This window comes from Phaethon aethereus, assembly GCF_964289735.1.
Source record: "Phaethon aethereus genome assembly, chromosome: 3".
In the NCBI taxonomy this organism is placed as follows: domain Eukaryota; kingdom Metazoa; phylum Chordata; class Aves; order Phaethontiformes; family Phaethontidae; genus Phaethon; species Phaethon aethereus.
The window spans coordinates 85,698,889-85,717,385 of NC_138576.1; the positions used below are offsets into that span (position 1 = coordinate 85,698,889).

General features: G+C 39.9%; 1 protein-coding gene across 1 annotated transcript in view; it reads right to left on the bottom strand.

Moving 5' to 3' along the window:
* ERO1B (endoplasmic reticulum oxidoreductase 1 beta) overlaps positions 1-16,123 on the bottom strand; it is a gene marked incomplete at its 5' end in the record, with an annotated part of 29,706 nt that extends 13,583 nt beyond the window's left edge. The window contains 5 exons of the mRNA XM_081997653.1: positions 999-1,081; positions 5,515-5,556; positions 5,956-6,039; positions 11,241-11,360; positions 16,025-16,123. Coding sequence (XP_081853779.1) covers positions 999-1,081; positions 5,515-5,556; positions 5,956-6,039; positions 11,241-11,360; positions 16,025-16,123 — 428 coding nt within the window. The remainder of the gene's footprint in view (positions 1-998; positions 1,082-5,514; positions 5,557-5,955; positions 6,040-11,240; positions 11,361-16,024) is intronic.
* Positions 16,124-18,497: the final 2,374 nt, after the last annotated feature.

Consider the following 18,497-nt stretch of genomic DNA (forward strand, 5'->3'; position numbering starts at 1 on the left):
ACCCATGAGGATGACGCACTGCTAGGTAGAGAACATGGAGGTTTGCCTACAAAGCCCAAACTTTTTCTGCACTTGCAGGATCCATTACCTGCCTTCTCCCAACTTTAATTGTCTATCCTATTCTCACAAAAGGCGTTCTCTTTAGCTCTCCATATGTATACTCAATCTCATATTCTTTTGCCCTACAGGAGTGGAAGAGAGTTAATTTATTTCCCCTAAAAAAAACTTGGATAAGGGCACTACCCAGCTTGATTTAAAACACTGCACACCAGGCAGCAGCAGTCTCTTTTTCATGGCAGTTCCATTTTGTTAGATGACAGGAAAGAGTTTCAACACCTCTATAAGGTAGAACTGCTGAAATCTGTGGCCAAAGACACCACACCTCTCCATCAACAATGAAGAATTGATTTGTCTATTTCTACTTTTTAAAGGTGGGTAATCTAGTAGAATGCAAGTTTTCCTAAGTGCTGTTCCACATAGTTTCCTATTCCGGTGCAATATCATCCTGCAAAATTCCTCCCACCCAACCTTGACTGTGCCATACAATAAGCAAGACCAGGGAATTGATCCAAGCTAAAAATAACTTTGCCAACAACAGTAACTCACAAGCTCCCTGATCTGGTTCACTGAAAGATCACAAACAGGCACATCAGAGGGACAGAGCACAACAGAATCCCTAAATCCAGCACAGTCAGCAGGAACACAGACCGATACTGGTAAAAAGTAGAAAAAAGGGTGGATTTGCAAGTTTCCTGCAACTCTTGATGCTGTAAGATACCTCTTTCACATAATTGCAAAGTGTACTTTTAAAAAAAAAAAAGTCTACTTATCACTTAACAGCTTTACCTTCAGATGTTCTTGCATCATTTCACATTTACTTTCTAATGGGCTATGAAAAGAATGAACAACAAAAACCAACACATTGCAAAGCCAAGACAGACAAAATGAAATGCTCCTTTGTTACTATTTTTGTACTATTATTGTAAATCACAGCATACCTTAAGGTACTGTTAACCGCTCCCAGTTTGTTAGCTTGCTCACAGTCTTCCAATTCTTTGGAATTATTTGCCACTTTTGAATACTGTAAGAAAGTTCATATTTAATACACAAATTAATTAGCTAAAATTCTCTGAGGAAGGTGCTGTGAAGTGTATTTCTAGGTTTAGCAGTGAATTGGTTAGTATTGGGGAAAATCCCCAGGTTCTAGCAGCAGTAATTCTGGAACATTTCTTATTTCTGTTTTTCTTCACTTAATTTCATCAGGCCAATTTAGCTCTGTAGATTTAACTACCACAGAAAATTCAGCTAAATATGTTAAAATTTTGTTTGTTTTGGGGTTTTTTTGTGTTCAAATTAAATGGAGTTCTGAAGTGTTTCAGATACTTATGTTCTTATAAAAGGACCTTGGAAGACAAGCAGTGCCATACCTGTAAACATACCTTGTATTTTGCACGCATAATGGTACCCCAAGTTTCATTGGTCATTTCAGCAGGAAAATGTATCAGTTTTGGCCATTTCCCCCTCACATTTTATTCAATCCTATTCACTGGCATGCTTTAGATGTGCACAGGTCTGGAAGAGAGGCTTTTCAAGCTGAACTAAAATTTTGATTATTTTAAAGCCAGAATTGAAGTATTTAAGCTGAACTCTGATTCTACAACATTTTTAAAAAAGTAATCCACTAAAACAGACTTACTATTGGAATACTTCTAAGGAAAACATTTGAAGAATTAAAGATTGAATTCCACTAGTCTACAATAATATGGTTATGTCAGCAGGGAATTTTAGTCTGTCAGCTTAAAGCTCAAAAAGTCCTTCTAACAGTTTTGGAACATAATAGTATCGGTGCTCTCTTAAAAGATAAACAAACCAAATTTCCTCTTTTTTTTTGGTTTTGGAGTTGTGTTTTGTGTGTGTGTGTTTTCTTTTGCAGACTGAGCCTTAGGTTTACACAGATTTCTACCTTATCGCAGTCCCTAAGAAATACAGAAAATGATTTAATGTTAAGTAACTGATAGCTTATATAAATCTAAACTGCTGGCTTCCCTTCACTTCAGGGCCCATACATACCAACATGAAGGATTACTATCTAAAACCAGCTCAAAATAAAAACGTAAGCTAAAGGCTTTAGTCAACCCTTCAGAAATAGCAAACAACAATAATAATTTGATAGATTTAAAAAGAAAGAGAATAGTTCATTTCTGAGGACAGACTTGTGGTCAAGATGCCAGAGGCAAAGTACCACCACAATACATATCACAACACTTCTGAAAAAAAAAAAGGATTGAATTAAAACTGTTCAGATGAGTAAGCAAGACAACTTGCTTTAAAAATGCATTTGCCAGAACCAATACAAGGAAAAATAGTGGAACCTACTGAAGACTCAAGTGAAGGAGATTAAAAAACCCAAATAATTTAAACCTTGTTAGGGGCTTTGCCCATAACAAATATTTACTCTAGAAGGAACTTCTCACTCAATTTTCTTGGATTTGCCTAGTGTAGGAGCTCATTCTTTACCATCGTATGAATGTTAAATGGAAAAATCTGAACAAGGAATGGATCTGACCTAGAATTAAACAGATACTGCTGATGAAATAACATACTGAGATGCTGAAGTAAACATTCTGCGTGTCTAGAGCTGCAAACCAAACCCTACCCTGAAGTGAAAAAATTACTGCCAAGAATATAATCCTAAATTTAAGGTTTCAAACAGAATGAACATTCAAGTCTCAAAACACGTTTCCAGGCCTCACTATTCTCCAGTGTTTAACAGAAACAGCTATCAGATCAGTGCTCTGTGACCACTGACTACATCAGGACAAAATATCTTCTCCTGCCAATGCAGGATCTCCTAAGAACAGGTTCTGGAAGAAAACAGGAAAGAGGTGGACAGGAAGCAAAATACTAAGTTAAATGTTGTAACCTTGAGTTACTGCATCCTGTCCCTTGCTTCAAAGATTAATACAGCAGTTCTTTAATGTCTAGCCCCTGAAAATGTGTTCATCACTCAAATGAAACAAGACTACAGAAAGGGAAACTACTTTGTGCCTCTCCAGCACCGTTTCAAAAAGCTTATGTTGGTGCCAAGAATTAAAAAGAGATCCTCTATTACTAACTGCACTTCTGTGGGGAAGCTGTGCAAGTGTAACCCTGGTCTTTGTGGACAGATGAGCTTTCAAAAGAAGAACAGTTCTCTCTATGGTTCAGCAAACAAACAAGAAAAATCCCCCACGAAAGCCTAAATAAAGCTAGAAGTTTACAAGCTCATCTACATTAGGAGAAAAGGGCAAGAGGAAACTGCACAGAAGTGAAGCACTTAGACCACAGAAAACTTCTCCACAGGATTCTTCCAAATATATCTACTTCTTCTCCCAAATATATCTACTCAAGAGATTATAGCTCTCATTAATAAAGATGTCTGTCTTTGTTTTCACCTTTCCAAGGCAGACACTATCAGGATGAAAGAGAGAAACTGGACATGTATGTCCCCAGAGGAAAAACACCTTTTTTTAAACCAATACTTTAAGGATAATCCACAAGATGCAGGACTTTCCCAAATGGACCAACCACAGGCTAATAGCACAGTACTTGCATAGACCTTGAAATAAAACATTCACACTAAGGTGAGTTTGATGTTTCCTTAAAAGGGATATTAAATGAGATTGTCAGAAAAATAAATATTTCTGCAGGAAAATTGCCATCAGGACTGACATAAATCTTACCTACACCATTTTCTTACTTCTTATGATTCAGTTAAAGATCTTTCTTGGAGCCAATTAAAAATTGACAGACAAGCAGCAGATATTAGTGTCTTTGTTCTACTACAGATTGAAGGTGCAGAATTGCCCAACTTTCAGTACTGTAGCTAGTTACAACAACCTACAAGGCAATTCAAAGGAAACAACTGTAGCAAATATACCAGCAAATGACAACTTCCCAAAGAAGCTATCCCAGTTTCTTTATTGTGGTGAAAGCAAAAGGTGGCTGATTTTTCACATTGGAAATCCAATTCAATACGCTCATGTGAAGTATCTTAAGAACAGCATACTCTTTGGCTACAAATTAACATCTTATTGCTCTCACGATTCATCAGTCAGGAAGCTCGGATGCCTACTAGAAGAATCCTGTCTAAAACAGTCTTTGAAGTCTTAAAATGCTCCTTTAGGAGGCATCACAGTATTCCAGGAGTCAGTTTCTCTACAATCAAGCTTGGAAGAGAACAGAGACAATGAAACAGAGAACTGGCAACAGATTATCCAGCTAAAACTCAAGTTATTCTGCCCAGAGTTAGCGCCAGTGTTTTCCCAGAACAACTACTGCTGCTTGTGCTGAAACAGTGAATGACTGACATTTTAAGTCATGTCAGTGAGAAAGATGTTTCTTCTCTGATCACCAGAAACCTTTAAATGAAGGGGCACACTTTACTTCAGAGTGAGCTTAGCAATGTATGTATAAACAGGAGACAAGACTTTCTCTTGAGCTAAAGCTTGGGCAGACTTGCCTGCACTGTTCATGATGGCAGGACACAGAGTCATCAATTCACAACGAAGTATTCCTCTCAGCTATCTTTGGCAATCTTTCTTTGCAGAAGGTCTAAACTGAATGCCAATGGTCATTTATGATATGGCGAACTACACTCAGGTGAGGCAAGTAGCAGCTATGGCTGCCCAGTGAGGTGGAAAGTACTGGGGAGGAGAAGATGGAGATATAATAGTTAAGCAAGAGTAAGTATGAGTCTACAACACAGCCAAGGCACTCAACAGGAAGAAATATAATTTGAGCACCATTATCCCATCAACTGCTAAAATCCTTATTGCTAGGCACTGTGTTTGGGATTTGCGGGTGGGGGAGGATTGTTTGTCTTTCTGCTATGACTTCTTTCCTAGGCATATATACCCTCTTTACTTCTTTGGCTTTGCTAAGATGACTTGAAGATCTAAGAAGGATGGCCTGTAGAGAAGCAAGCAAAAGCCAACAGCACAGACTGACTACTTAAGCTTGCACTGACCACTTCAGCCTACGTTGTCTTTAGGCTAATGACCTGCTAAATATTAGACGTGGCAAAACTATATGTAATCATTCGGATTCTTTTAATATTAGAGGTTTTGGTTATGTATGATTCTTACAAAGGACTGCACTGCTACTGCATCTGTGCATCTTAGCCTATGGATTTATAGAAGATGGCCAGTACTCAGAAATGAACGGAGAATTTTGCATCAGGCATTATGTGGCCATGTGCCGCTGTCCCTGGTCACTCACGGATTCAGTCTGCACCAGGTCTCAAGTTATGACAGACTCAGAATGACATGACAGAACCAGCTATGTCAGAAACACTATTATACATAAAAGCAAAAATGTAAAGCCACATACAGGAGGTGCTCAGTTATGTTAACAATTTCATCACTATGCCAAGACTGAAGGTTTGTAATAAAAAGTCACACAGCTACTGTAATGTTAAGATTTAAAAAAAAAAAAAAAAAGCAGAAAGAACTTAGAACATAAATGACTACTCACTTTATTAGAGCTCCCAGCCTTAATTCCAACAGGTATTTTGCTCTAAAAACAAAAAATGAATCACAGTTTTTACACTGTTCACAGAAATAATTATGCATGATTAAAATCTACAAATTAAATATCATTCCTACAGAAGTCAAAGCAAACATGTTTTTAAATAATTAACTTGCTCTTTACCTTCCCAACATGTCATATCTAAAACAGTGCTAGAGCTTAGAAGAGACTTTAAGAATAAGTCACTTGTTTTATTGATAAAATGACCAAGACCTTAAAATACGTCGGTTGTATTTCTGCTTTTGAAATTGAAAATAATTTTACCATCACTCTTACTTAAATTTAAGTTCTCCTTAGTAAATATTGTTAGTATAGTACTAATCACTGCAAATTAGCAAGCTTTTTAACCAAATAACTTTTTTCTATTTTATATTATTTGATCCATACCTCAGGACAAGGCTCTACATGACAATCTTTGATAGAACAATGGCCATCATCAGCCCAAAATGGGCATGGTCTCTTCAGGTTGACCTAAACATACAAAAACAAAAGCTTACAATCAACATTTATGTAAGGCAACTTGAAAAGAAAGAGTTCTTAGTATCAGGAAATCGTTTCAAATTCAAGGAGAGGATACAAGGAAAAAGGGTTAAATGTAGTACTTTAAGTCTGGAGGTTGTGGGAGTTCGGCTGGTTGACTGGTTGGTTGGTTTCTTTTAACTACTCTGCCTCCGAGTATGGAAGCTGAAGCTTGCTGCGGTAGAATTGTTAGTGATAATGGTCTCCAGTGGACACAAACACATAGCATATTAAAGCACAAATTAAATCTCTCACCACTAATATAACTTCAAATCAGTAAATAAACTACTAAAAAGAAGGCAAATCAGATGTATGTAGCTCTAAAATGGTTGTACTTACAATCAGTTGAACTTGTACTATACTGATCAAGAAAATACATTTGATGGAAGGCAGTCTAGTGCACAAGTTTACTAATCCAAGTAAGTGTTTGGATGATTTCAGAATTCAAGCAATAAAACCAGGCAATCATTACTACACATCATAGCTAGTCAAGGAAGAACGAGTATCACAATGCCCTCAAATTAGAGAGCTGATATTGGCGGGAAACCTCATGAAATTTCACAAGGACAAGTGTAGAGTTCTGTACCTGGGGAGGAACAAGCCCATGCACCAATACAGGTTAGAGGTTGACCTGCTGGAAAGCAGCTCCATGGAGGACCTCGGAGTCTTGGTAGACAATAAGTTATCCATGCACAGCAATGTGCCCTGGTGGCCAAAATGGCCAATGGTATCCTGGGGTGCATTAAGAAGAGTGTGACCAGCAGGTCGAGAGATGTTATCCCCCCCCTCTACTCTGTGCTGGTGAGGCCTCATCTGGAGTATTGTCTCCAGTTCTGGGCTCCCCAGTTCAAGAGAGACAGGGAACTTTTCAAGAGAGTCCAATGGAGGGCTACGAGGATGATCAAGGGACTGGAACACCTCTCGTATGACGAAAGGCTGAGAGACCTGGGGCTGTTTAGTCTGGAGTAGAAAAGGCTGAGAGGGGACCTTACCAATGTCTATAAGTATCTGAAGGGTGGCTGTCAGGAGGATGGAGCCAATCTCTTTTCAGTAGTGCCCAGCGATAGGATGAGGGGCAATGGGCACAAACTGCAGCCCACGAAGTTCCACCTCACCATGAGGAAAAACTTCCTTACTGTGAGAGTGACGGAGCACTGGAACAGGCTGCCCAGAGAGGTTGTGGAGTCTCCTCTGGAGACCTTCAAAACCCGACTGGATGCGTTCCTGTGCAACCTGTCCTTGGTGATCCTGCCTTGGCAGGGGCTTGGACCAGATGATCTTCAGAGGTCCCTTCCAACCCCTACCATTCTGTGACATAGCACAAATATAAATAAAGATGAGAAACCACTTCAGAAACATTAGCAGCAAATCCTATGATGATTAGTGCTCCTATCTGTCATCAAATGGCACAACAAAGGCAGGGAGTACCACATGTATTAGCATATACCACATGGCAAGAGATTCAAACACTTTACTACACTTCACTTGGATTGTCAATGTGAAAGTCAGTAAAGAAAAAAAAATAAAAATCCCAGCCTTCCCTTACGTTAACCTTATACATACTAACAAACATTAGTGATAAAAACCACTTCGTCCTCATCACTCCTAGACTGAAAACTATAGACTAAAGGTTTTCCTGCATGATCAACCAGAAACAATGCAGAAGTACACTATCTTTGAAATCTAACATTACAAATAAAATACAAACCATTTATCCTCAGTAGCAACCACTATTTTCCAGATAAAAAGTGAGTTTTAAAACCTTGAAAGTAAAAAAACCAAAAACCACGCAAATCAAAAATTACTTCTATTCTTTTACTTTTTCTTTAGCACAGCTTGTACTGTTTTTCTTCAGTTGATAAATACTATTCATGAAGATATTCAAACTGAAGTCACTACTTATATCCAACAAACTACATCTTGAATGATTTGATGTATCACTTATGTGAAACTCTTGCAGATATTGAATTGGATTCTGTAGTCAGACATAGCAAGAGTTCTATAAAATGCACTGCAAAATTAAGCCTAATACCCCAAGGATGGCATCAGGTCCTACAGTAGTTTCAGCACAAAAATTTAAGAATTAAAAATGTGCTTATAAAATTTATATATAAATCTTAAGTCAGAAAACTAATCCTTATGCTAGCTTATGAAAAAAATACATACCAGCTGTACGGTAAATTAATAGTCACACACCATATAGAAGAGTATTCTTGCTATACTTAATAGGTTAAAAGATTGAGATTAAACACTTCATCAACTTCGTCTTCAGCAAAACATGTCTTCCCCTTGTATGTAGGAACATTGTTCTAATTAATGTAATTTATATCCTATACTTTCACTTTACATAAGCAGAAACATAGACAGGAAACAAAGCTTAAACATCTAGTACAGTAGTGCCAGAGCAGCCCCTGAGGCAAAGAATTGGCAAGTGAACTCTAAATCCCATGCTCTGATGAACTTGGGAGTCCACTGCATGTAGTACCTGAAGGGTTCCTGCTATGATAAAAGAAACACACTACTCAATATTTTAATTTGGAGAGAAACTGAAATCACTGAACTGTCTTGAACAATTACTCCATTTAAAAAAACCTTTATGCTTTGAACACATTTAACTGACAGAATACATTCATACTGGATCAGTACTTTGCTTTAAGTGGCCTGTTTTTGGAGGAATACAGTAATAGAAGCCCAATGACTACGTTCAACTGAATTGTCAAACCAGAGCCTCAGCAATTAAAAAAAATTATCTAACTCAATTTTTTTCCCCAGCATTATACACAATAGACTAAGCATAAGGAAAACTAGATCAATATGCCTCTGATACAAAGCAGGCAGAATATGAAGAATTTGAGATGAATTACAGCCAGATTTTATTCTCCCTTCTGTCTATTATCTTAATTTTGCTGGCTAAGAAAAATCAAAACTACGTACCAGAAATAAACAACTTTTAACGCTTGAAGGATAAACTGTTCTGTGGCCCTACGTACCCAAATTAAAGCAAAACAAAAAGAATTCGCTCTTCAAATGTTGTCAATACCACAAAAGATCCCCAAAAAGCAAAACTTAATGCTTGACTTGCTCAACTACCCTTTATTATACTGATTTCCTCTACCAAACCTTTCATCAAGTAAGTTCTTTCTGTATTTTCAAAACATGCGTACCAAGTTAACTGCTATCTAACATCTGAAGGAAAGACTGTTTTCCAGGTTTCCATTCTGATGTACTTATTCAGCATGACTGGGAATTACAAATTCAACTTTAAAATGTTAAAGAGATTCCCCAGTCAAAAAAAAACCCTAACAAGACATTGAGCAGATGGTATGACTTCTTAGGAGTGTTGACAACTATCTTTTAATTACAGTTCAAGTCATGCTAGCACAGATACATTAAAAGCAGAGATTTTACGTGTGTCCCCCCCCAATTTCCTCTATTCAATCCACAAACACCATCTCTAGGGGAAAAAAAATGTAACTCAAGTCTGAGTTCTTTTATGGCTGTTGAACTAGTAACACAATGGGAATACTATGACTGTAGTTACAAAAGTTCATGATCCAAATTCCTATTACAAATTAAATTACTTCAGAGTAGGAGTGTTTTCACTCCCAGAAGACATATACTCCCCCTATGCTTATTCAGCATTTAGCTACACTGTGATTGACCTAGATGATCACCGCCCACCCTCTCAACTTCCACATCCATCTATGTGCTTAATAGCACTTCCATGATTCTGTGCAGGGACATAAAAAAAACCACCTCTGTTGCTTATTCAGTGGGGAAAGCATGAAAAGCATCCTGACTTACTTATCCAGTTTGCTTGTTCAACAAAAAGTCTTCCCTGTCACAACTGGAAGTACCAAATAATGCACAGTGATGGCTGGGCTGCACATTGGCCCTTGTAATTGCCCATCTATTAGGAAGATCAGTACGAAAGATGAGGTAGGACTGCAACACACCATTAAAGTGAGATCTGCAGAACTGCTGTTGAAATGAAGATTAGCTCTAAATTTGCAGGATAAAATTACTCTTGTATAAAACCTTGTACACCTGTTGCTCCTGTTCTTCAAATACTTTGTTTTGTATCTTTCTGTTGCCTCTGGAGACTCTAATCACCACTACTATGTGATGTATTATCACTGAAGTTGCACATATCTTGTTTCTCCTGAAAAGTGACGTTAGCACTGTATCATGTAGCAGGAGGAGATTCAGGGTGAAGTTACACGTTACTGCTTGTGCAGACTAGAAAGGGAAGATTCTAGCACTTTTGTCTCTCCTTCCTCACATTCATAACCGCATCTTGCATGAGTTTTATACTTGTCTGATTCCAGATCACCTACATAACTTGCTACATCCTGGAAAAAGCCCAACACAAAACTAACAACCAAACCCAAACATCCAAACTAAAAATATACCAGGTTAAAGAAATGCATTGGCCTAATGCAGTCAGACAAGACCAAGAGCTAAAAGTATGGAAGGAGGAGCAGGACAGTCTGCCCTAAAGGAGTGTAACCTCCTTTTTCCAGTAGCAGGCAACCATCTGATCAGCTCAGTCAAACTGCAACCTCATTTTCAAGCTAAGCATATCTGAAAACACAAGTATCAGGCTTCAAAGTCTTATTTTGCTCATAAGATTCTAACACAGAGAACAAAAAATGTTTAAAGTCATAAAAACTTACATACTTACATACATACTACTTGAAAATTGAATATTTTAACCTATTTTTAAAAGGAGTAACAGTTGTCTAGATAGCAAACACTAAAATCAGAACTAAGACAGCAACTTAAAAGACAACATTGTACTATTTCCATTTCAACTTATGCACATTTCTTACAAGTATTGCACGCTGTCAGAAAGTTGCTAATATACAGTCCTTTTCTAGATGCAGCAGTACAAAGATACTACCTTTAAAATTACCACTTAACAGTTGAATGAAAGCAGTCATGATTTATTGTCACCGACTCCAGAATTAACACAGTAAACATGACTTATTACCAACATAACTGTCAGGAACTGAAAACCTGCCACAACCAAATTAAAGAACTGTGGCTTCTAAAAGACAACTTAATACAGACAAGTTGATTTGATATGTAATCCTCCCTATATTTTCTGGATTTTATTTAAATTATTCTGGAAAACACCATTCTAATTGTACCTTGTAATATCTGAAGTAATCACGTTCTTGCAGTTTCTGTATTTTGGGGAAGATCTTGAAAGTATTGAAGTCATCGATGCTTTCTATGTCACACAAACAATCATCTAGGACTCCTGTGAGCTATTAAAAAAATACATAAAAATTTATTTGTAATCAAGAAATGCGATATTAACTACAGAAAAATCTTCTAAAGAGAAAAAGATGTCAGTCAAAAGAAATACAAATGAAATGCAATTCCATCGCAAATAATTTCTCATCATTAAACTTGTCTACAACATCCCTTACATACTCAGAATTAGAAAATAACGGACCTTCGGACTTCTTTTTTTGTAGCTTAAGTCCACCTCCAAACGCAACACTGAATCAATGTTAGCCAGATAAAGACTTTCAGCTCTGAGATTTGTTGACAGATTCAGCTATAAAACTTTCTGCAAAATGAGCAGCAAGATTTTCCAAACTATGAACACATGGTATGTTATTAGCATATCAGAGCTGCATACGAAGTGTTCTCCTACCAAACATTCATTAGCTGAATTGCCTAAAAAAACCTCACAATCATGCACTGTCATCTTATTTTTATAATTCTTCTCAAAGTGTAAGAACACTCCAGCTAGTTTCTTTAGAGGCATGGGAGAAAGGGGGATAGATACTTTTGTGCCCAAGTTAGTAACTTCACAGTTAAATTCTACAAATACTAGGAAAACCAGGTGCAGGCACCTATACTGTAAGGCTGCAAATCTATTGAGAAACTAAGTCTGGACTGTCCAGGCCCTATTCTTCTGCTGGTTCAAGGTACTGCACTAGCCTAAGACCACCTCTACGAAAAGAAGTGCACACAAGTGCAGAAGCACTATTGCCAGCACAGGAGAGGAAGGCAGGACTGTGCAAGCAGCAGAGAGGACAGGCCCAACTAACTTTGTAGACTAAGCTAGGGCAATGCTTTTGCTGCGACCCTGACGGTGTCTTAGGGAAAGGCAGAAACACTGAAAGTATGATTCTATGAACATTTGTATGATAAATTTCATTACATTTAACTACTCCCAAGCCTAGCTAGCTTCTTAAACAACTACAAACATGTTTGAAAGGCCTTCCAGATGTAAGCTTGAAGGCTTTAGACCACATCTAAGGGAATGGAGCCCAACACTGCTGTCAACTACTACTGTTCTTCAGACAGACAGGAAATTCGTTGACATACACAATGGCCTAGAAAGCATATAAAATAGGAAAGACCACATATCTTGTATCTTGCATGGGCTTAGAAGAGTTTCTAACTATTAAAAGGTTATGCGCAAAAGGAGAAAAATATTTTGTGGGGGTTTTTTTTCCTCCACAGATTTCACATAGATGAGATTATGAAATTATCTAATCTGTTTTATGCATGATAAATCACTCCACTACTTTACAGAACAGATACCCTTATATAACCCAGCCTGATGTAAGACAGCCACTAGAAGCTGAGTGGTAGGCTTCTCCTTTTTTATGAAGCATAAAGAAGGTCTGGAAAATGGATTTTCCCCAACCCCCTGTGAGAATAAAGATGTGAGGGTATGGCAATAAAGCATTTAAGTAGAAAATTCACCTATGTAGATCCTGCTTTTACTGAGGCACTAAGGCCAGAGTAGATACGACAATGAAGTAAAACTCATTTAAGGGAAGTTACATTACACAAAGTCTTCCATGCTGTTATGCTTGCCATGTTAATGTTATCTAACTTCAAACCTGGGTAATCAGCTATGAAAGAGTCTATGTGCAATTACAATTTTTTCACAAAGCCAAGAAAGCTTACAGCCCAACTTTGAAGTCAGAAGGCAAAACTTGTTACTATTGTTACTTACAGAAATAAAAACCCCATGCATTTTAATCTATAATGATTTAATTACAGATTTCAAATTTTCTTATCCGTCACACATAGGCAGAAATTAATTTTGCAGTCTTTACAGCTAACATCATACCACAAAACAGCAGTACATTTCATTATAATATAAGCAGGTAAAAAGAGAACTCTGAACATTTTGCTCAAATATTATTGAACTGTATAAACGGTATAAACCTTACGTGAAGAGCAATAATTTATTAAGCTGAAAGCAGCAGGAAAGCTCCAAGAAATTTTCTTTGGACTCAGTAGATAAAGAGTAGGAAATTATTTTGATGACGACCTCATGAAGCCATCCACTGCTTACAAAAATATTTTTACCATCTATGCAAAACTGAAACCGCTTTTTCAGGGGAAAAGGTTCCAAATAAACATGCAGTAGTTACACTCTGTGTCAAATCCCCATGAAAAAACAGAAAGCTGCAACTAAGAGGGCAAACTAATGAAGGTCACACCTTTGCCAGATGTCTCTGATAAAATCTCAATTCTGAGAACACCTTTCGAAATGCAGCACAGTTTACTTAGAACATTATGAAGTTTCAGAAATACCCCCCCCCGCCCAAAAATAGAACTGGTCTAAGACATTAAGAGAAAAATTAATTTAGAGTAACAAGAGCAAGCAAACAAAACTCTCCATTTCTTTCTCACAACTTTTAAAAAACTGGAACAGTTAGCTCCCTGTATATGTAAAATACCAAAATTAATGTTTCCTTGGAAGGCATGCTCTAAAATTAAACTATGCCATATCTGTACCAAACCAAAATTTATAAAATGGTTTGACAGCACGTATGAAACACCAATACTGTACATCAGTGGAGTCAGTTCATAGCACGCTAATGCAACAGCAACAGAGGCTTCAAGTACCCCTGTTAGAGGTTTTTTTATTAGTCCAGGTATAGTCTTCAGTGCTCTCACTTGCATAATGATGGAACACTCTAAGAACACGCAGAAAATTGTTTCTTTTTTTGTTGACACCTGGATCTTCTTTTTCAAACTGGAGACATCAAAATAAGAACAGTGTATTACACAGTTAAAATTATGTATTGCAAGACCTACTTTGCTACTCACACAATTGGTATTTTGCATTTTTGTAATTGAGCTATACTAGTTACCTTAGTCCACAAATATAGAGCCAAACTGTACTGTAAATTATCTCAACTTTTATTACAATTGCCAAGTATCAAGCTTTCTTTTCACCTGTTAATTACTTTGAACTCTATGATAAACTCTAAAAGCATTAGCCTACTATAATTCAGGAGTTCAAGAAGTCATTTGATATTTAATAGTTGGTATTTCTTCTATATTTCCAATATGCTTATCAAAGTATTTCCATGTATTGTCAAACCTAGCTTAGTTCTTGTACAGATATCAGAGCCATACTGGAGATGTTGAACTTCTAACTTATCTTCTCCAAGGTAAATCAATCTTCCAAAAGAAAAGGTCAATGTCCAACCTGCATCAATTACTCCTTATGAAATCTGGAAAGGGAAATGTATTCAGCTCTTCAACATTAAGAAAAAGCTGAATAAATGCATATACTAACAAGCAGAATATTTATACAAACAACCTTATTAGTGTTATCAGGTTGTTATACTTTAATTGCTTCAACAATTAGAAGACCGCCTGGGACGCCTTGTTTTGCTCCTTAATGTTTTACTTTGCCATAGCTGCAGAATGAGAGAAAAGCTATAGGTAATATGACTCCAAGAACTAATGGGTAGCTTATCTTTTCCCTGTGCCAGTCAAAATCTAGGTACAATATGCTAACAATTTTATGAAACGGCAACAACCAATCTCTCCGCCAAGCCCCATAAGAAAGCCACGACAGTTTGTTAATGGCTTCTTTAAGAATTCCAATTCAATTAGCATTTAGTTATGCTAAAATAGCTACTAAAATAAGGGATTTTAAAACCTGAGAAATTTTCAACTTACAACAAAAAAAACCACTGCAATAAAAGCTATATATGATAGACTAGTCACTGCGTTGGATGGTCACTTACAATATAGCATGTTATACAAAGCAGAAAGTTAGAAAATATAATAAAAATAATAATCAGATACAGAAGACAAAAGCTTTGCTCCACGTAGACACCGTTATTTCCATATAAACTCACTCTAATGTCTTTGGTCCAGATGAAATCCTTCCCTACCTGACACCAGCTATTATTTCAGTCACAGTCATACTGCGGATGAATAGCAAACTCCTAACTACAGACACTTGTCCTCCTGAAGCTGTTCGGGCAGTTTACAGAAAGAAGGAGCATTCTCATGCTTCTCTGTAATGTGGGAAAACGGACGAGACCTAAACACATGCCAAGCCCGGGAACTGATGTTACCATTCGAACATATGGCTGCTCATCGACTTCATAAGGACACCGAAGTTTCTGCCTAAAGCCAAGGGTATGATCCAACCCAGAGCTTCCCAACACAACACCCCACAGACAGCAAGCACTGTTACTTGGATTAAATAACTCCTCTGTGTGGCTGGACCGTTATATAAGGGTACTGCCAGTGGTTCCCACGTCAACCAACTTCTCCCCTCAGCGTAGCAGCGGGGCCTCACAGCCCGGAGGCACCCAACCGCCCGGCCCCGGGCCGTGTTCCGGCAAGTAGCAACCGCGGAGTATCGGGTAGGAAGGACGTGGGCTACAGGCTTCAGCGAGGGATCCCCTGACTTCGCCGCCGGTGAGGATGCACAAGACACGTCCTGGAGCTGCCCTCTCCCCCACCGCCCTCCGAAGCGCGCTCACCACCTCCTCCAATCCGCTCTCCTTCCCCTCAGGCAGGGGTCCGCTCCCCTACTCAAAGGCGGTGGGGCATCTCTGCCTGGCCACGCTCCCTCTCCACGCCTCCCCCCCCGCCCGCCATGAGGGGACCCTGCCGCATCGTCCCATCCGCCGCTGGTTCCTACTTGGGCCTCCGCTGTCAGGACGCAGCTGAGCACCGCCAGCAGCCGCGCTGCCAGCTGCGCCCTCGCCGCTCTGCTCCGGACGGCACCGCCGCCACTCATGCTGCTGCTGCTGCTGCTGCTGCTGCTGCCGCCGCCGCTCCGCCCGCCGCGGCTGACGGGGGAGGGCGGCCGTCGTCCAGCCGCGCAGCGGCCGCCGCCGCCGCCACAGGAAGGAGACGGGACGAACTGAGGGTCGGCGGCGGTGGCAGCGTCTCTTCCCGGCGCGGCCACTCCTGCCTGCGGCGGGAGCCGTCGGGCGGGGGCGCCGCGCTCACCTCAACCTGCCCGCGCGCTGCCGCTACAGCCACAGCACCGACGCGCGCGCACCGTCCTCTCGCGCAGCCATCACCACAACGGCGGCCCACCCGCTACTCCGGCAGCCGCGCGGCATCTCGGGAACTGTAGTTCGCGCGCGCGCGCAACCGCTGCCGGCAAGCAGGGCTGGGGCGGGGCACGGCGCGGCACCCAATCGGAGAGGACCACGCGCGCCTCCAAAACAAGCGGCGAGTGAGGGACTGCTTGGCGCCTGCGCCTGGCGGGGGAAGCTGTACCCGCGTGCCGGTGCGTGAGGGGAGGCACGCGTGGGCGATGGCGGCGGATGGCGCCGTTCCGTGTGGGTGTTATTCGCTAGCCCTGCGCTACGTGGTTGCGTTAGGCGATGGCGCCCGCCGCCAGGTTCCGCCGTTGGGCGGGAGGGGGCCGCCGCTGGGAAGCTGAAGTGTCCGCTGTGTTTATCGCCGCCCAGGTCCAGCCTTCGGCCGGGTGTCTCACAGGGACAAAACGTAGAGACTTCTTGTCTTCCTGCTGCTGGGAAGTGCCCTAGAGGTGAATTGTGTTGAGTGTTTGGAAGCGGTTTTTTTTCTTTCACGTTAAACCGCCCTTTTCTCTCGGAACAGCTTCTTTTATTTATATGAAGATGACTACAGACTTTTTTTTTAACAGCAAGGGGCTGTACAGGGGGATAGGAAATACGGCTTTGCCTTGTCTAATTCTCTTACCTGTTCCTTTGAGAGTAAGGCTGAAAGCCGGTGGAAAGGTAATAGACTGTCCATCCACTGGCTTTTTTTTTAATTCGTTATTTTTAGTGGTAACCTCCCCTTGGCCCCGTATTTTTTTCCGTGGAGACACAGGCTACTGTGTGGCAAATTGAAGCCTACAAGACTGGAAGAAGGTCTTTTCAGATGTGGTTTCACGTTACAGATAAGATAATGAAATACTGAGTTGTGTGGAAAGAGTCAGTCCTATTTCAGGTTCCCCACCCCCTGTATCCGGGCTAGCAGTCCTCAAGTTGCATGTTAAATCAATTCATCTACTTGAGCGATATTTTTTTTTTTTTTACTAGGGATAATTTGCTGCCAAGAGCAGCCAGCTGGGCTGACTTGCTGTATGTCTGCTTCACCGCTCAACCTGATCGAGTGGAAGAGGCAAGAGTACGTACCTGGTAGGGAGAGGGTAGGACCATCCCTTAAAGTGGCTGCTTGCTGTTAGATTGGTTTAGCTACACCTAATTTTATGTTATTATTTATTAATTTTTTACTTCCCTCCCCCCTTAGGGAGAGTGGTTGGCACTTGAGAGGTTGAAAGTTATGGTATGACATTAATTGAATTTGTCTAGCTGTGCTTTGCCAATAGCTATTGGAACTGGTCTAAGACTTACTGCTGCTGCTTCTCAGTTCCTTTCAAAATCTTAAACCAAACCAACAATCCATCCAAAACCACAAGAGCTCAGAAACAATCTTTTGATTGCAACAGTGAAATGTATATATGTAATTCACTTCCAGAATTGTCAAAAATTCATATTCCTGTGGGAAAATGTGAGTGTTGCACTGATTTCATGTACAGGGATGCCGGAATTATGATTTTATTTTCAGTCCATCTGCGATCTCACATTCTTCTTATACCTTTTCAGTTAGAGGAGAATACTCCTTTACTGGAGTATGGAGACAAGCTTTAAGGTCAAGAAAACTTAAGAGAGCTTAAAAGTTTTTAGATTAGCCATTTTTATTTACTTAAAATCAAATTAGTTTTCCATCATATTTGTCTGTAAGTGCCAGTACATCACAAATTTTGCATTGCTGATGATGGCTTGAAAAGATGAAGGATTGCTAGCTATGAATTACAGAGACTAAGAAATGGAGTAGGAGGTAGTTTTATAGTTTGGTCCCAGAGAGATGATGTAATTGCTCCTTCCTTTCCTCTCTGGAGTACAAACAGTAGACCCACCATTTGCGAAGGATTAAGTGAGAATCTATTCCTACTTCCAGCATCAGTGGACCAACAAATTTGCTAGATAGTTGAGAAGAAATGGCAGAACAGCTAATGTTTACATTGCCATGGCTTGCGCTCACTATCAGCACTCCATACTTTATCACAAGTGATTTGTACTTCTCACAAAGGAACTGCTTCTGTTTAGGAGATTCAGGTGAATTCATTG